General features: G+C 44.1%; 1 protein-coding gene across 1 annotated transcript in view; it reads right to left on the bottom strand.

Moving 5' to 3' along the window:
- Nucleotides 1–461, bottom strand: part of ALDH7A1 (aldehyde dehydrogenase 7 family member A1) — a 20,171-nt gene extending 19,710 nt beyond the window's left edge. Inside the window, exon 1 of the mRNA XM_026865763.1 lies at nt 435–461. Coding sequence (XP_026721564.1) covers nt 435–461 — 27 coding nt within the window. The remainder of the gene's footprint in view (nt 1–434) is intronic.
- Between the last annotated feature and the right edge of the window lie 2,018 nt (nt 462–2,479).

Genomic DNA, 2,479 nt, shown 5'->3' with positions numbered 1-2,479 from the left:
CCTGCTTTGCTTGCCCGGCCTCTGCCCGCCCGCCTGCCTCCCTACCCGGCCTCTGCCCGCCCGCCCGTCCGCCCTAGGTGGAGGCAAATAGAGTAGAGCCCAGCCCATGCAGAGTCCCAAACCTTCCCCCATTCCAGGTCCCCTTTACGGACCTACACGCAACGCGAGAGTGTGGGGGCAGCAGTCCACCCGTCTGGTATTTCTAATTCCAGGGGAAAGTATGAGCACACAGGCAACAAAACAGGGGAAAAAACTTGCTATTCTTATTCAACAAAGGAGTAATAATAATATATGTGTGCATTGCCCTTCTTACTCTTTAATACTGTATTTGAATCTCAATGAAAAGAAGCAGCTTCAGCTTCTAGGACAGCCAGTTATCCACGCCCCAGTGTTAGTGATTTTACAATCTTATTATTTCTTTTTTTCTTGTATACATGACTAGCATACTTATCTCGCTTCATATGCGCTCATCCTGCAAAACTGCAAGTGATTTTTATCACGTATTTTTGAATTGTATTTCCTTTAAAGGGGCTTTAGAAACTTACATGACTTATTGTGATCACAAAATACTGTTTGTTTTCTGGAATGTAGTATTTCAGAATGACCAAACCAATTAGGTATAAACCCTGATACTAAGTTTTTAATGACTTAGCATATATTTAAAGGAGAGGAGAGAAATGCCACTGATCTCAAGAATGCCATAATTTATTTCTTGGTTTCCACAACTACACACTTTTCTTACTATGAATTGCATTTACTATTAAATAATTTGCTTTTTAAGAAACTGCTGTTTAAGTCATTTTGTCAAATAAAAAGTATCTTTGAATGATGTAGACAGATTATTATTATAAAGTAGTCTGGCAAGGTTCAAGAGCTGAATATGACATTGTTTTCACTGTATGCAGGATCATATTGTCACTTGCACAAGGAAACTGGGTTTGAATACTATAAAACTGGTATCAAAAATGCACCAATCCATTCACCCTTGAGGGGAATATATAAAGAATCTCAAGCAAAACCAACCCAAAAGGGAAATTAGTATATCTGAAAGGTAAAACATTTTTTTAAGCAGCAGGATGAAATCTTACATCTACCTGGAGAGAAAACACCATAAAGAGAACAGCAGTATAGGCTTTCTTCCCTTGCTTTGACACAGTGCTTTTACAACCTTGACCTCAAGAAGCTATCCTACAGATAGTAGATCAGTCCCCAGAGCTGTTTGTTCATCATCTGGCTGGCAGTGCCTACCAAAAACCTGTTGGATACATCTCCATCGCACCTGACCTGGAGTGAGCTTGTTTTGATCTAGTGACCCAGATGTGTGAAGCATCCCTTGAACTATTCTGTCTTCTGATGACTGCTACTCATAGTGCAAACCTTTTTCTCAGAAGGTTAATTTATTATAGAGATCGGACATATAGATGAAGTAGGCTCCAGCTGGCTGCACAGCATGGAGTATCTGGTGAAACTGGAGCTGCAGCAGCTATATACGTGCCTTGGAGAAGAACCTGTCAAGGGAGTACCCCATCCACTTAACTGAGAGGCCTTTGTGTCTCTAACTGTTACTGCATAGCATTCACTGTCACAATAATACAGCAGGAGAACAGAAACCCACAGCTTTGTGTTTGAAATCATCCAGATGCCCACCAGAGACCATGACCTCCATTGACCTCAGTGAAACTTCTCTATCTTCCTCGTAAGATGTGGCCGTGACACCTCTCAGAGGGACTGGAGGTATATACTCCAGTGCAAGGACATGGGCTTTCTCTTGGTATTAAATACCAAGGTTGTGAACCCACTGCCTTAAGAGCATCGAGGACCTGAAGGCATCAATGGTCTTGACCACCCTTGCCTGGGGTCTCCATCTCTCACTCCCACCCTCAAGCACTGACTGAAACTCACTCCTGGGCCTTTGTCCATCCTGCCATGGTTCAGCCACAGCCATGCCTCTGCCTGAAAAAGGATGTGATGAGCCAGACCCTGAGCCAGGGGCTTCTGGCCTCTGCCTATCACCGTAGGACCTGCTTGTCACCACTGGCTTTGTCCTGACCCTGACCAGCAGGCTAGCTTCCTGGCTTCTTAGACCTGCCTCATCATCACCGTACCACCTCACAATCTGGGCTGTGACTTTGGCTGGTGAGGACTCTCTCCTGCCTTCCAGCATCCTGTCCCCCAGACAACAATGGCCCTTGCTGCTTCCTGACAGAGAGGGTACAGCTGGCACAGCCTGCTGGTCTTTGAGAGATGATGTTTCCTAATGCATTGCACAATATTGTGCAGACTTTAGTCTTTTTAGGCCTTATATAGCTATATATGGTCAAAGGGGTGTTTCACACTAACATAACTGCAAGATGTCTTCAAGCCATGCATTGGGTTCTAGCAAAAATGTGGGACTCTCAAATGTTTAGTACAGTAGCTGAGGCATAGACAGTGTGGTTTTAATTCCACAGACTTTCTCTGTCACCATATCCATGACTAC

Source organism: Athene cunicularia (genome assembly GCF_003259725.1).
Source record: "Athene cunicularia isolate RWA chromosome Z unlocalized genomic scaffold, athCun1 chrZ_part1, whole genome shotgun sequence".
NCBI classification, from domain to species: Eukaryota; Metazoa; Chordata; class Aves; order Strigiformes; family Strigidae; genus Athene; species Athene cunicularia.
The sequence above is the reverse complement of the archived record's forward strand: the minus strand, read 5'-3'. Positions and strand labels throughout refer to the sequence as shown.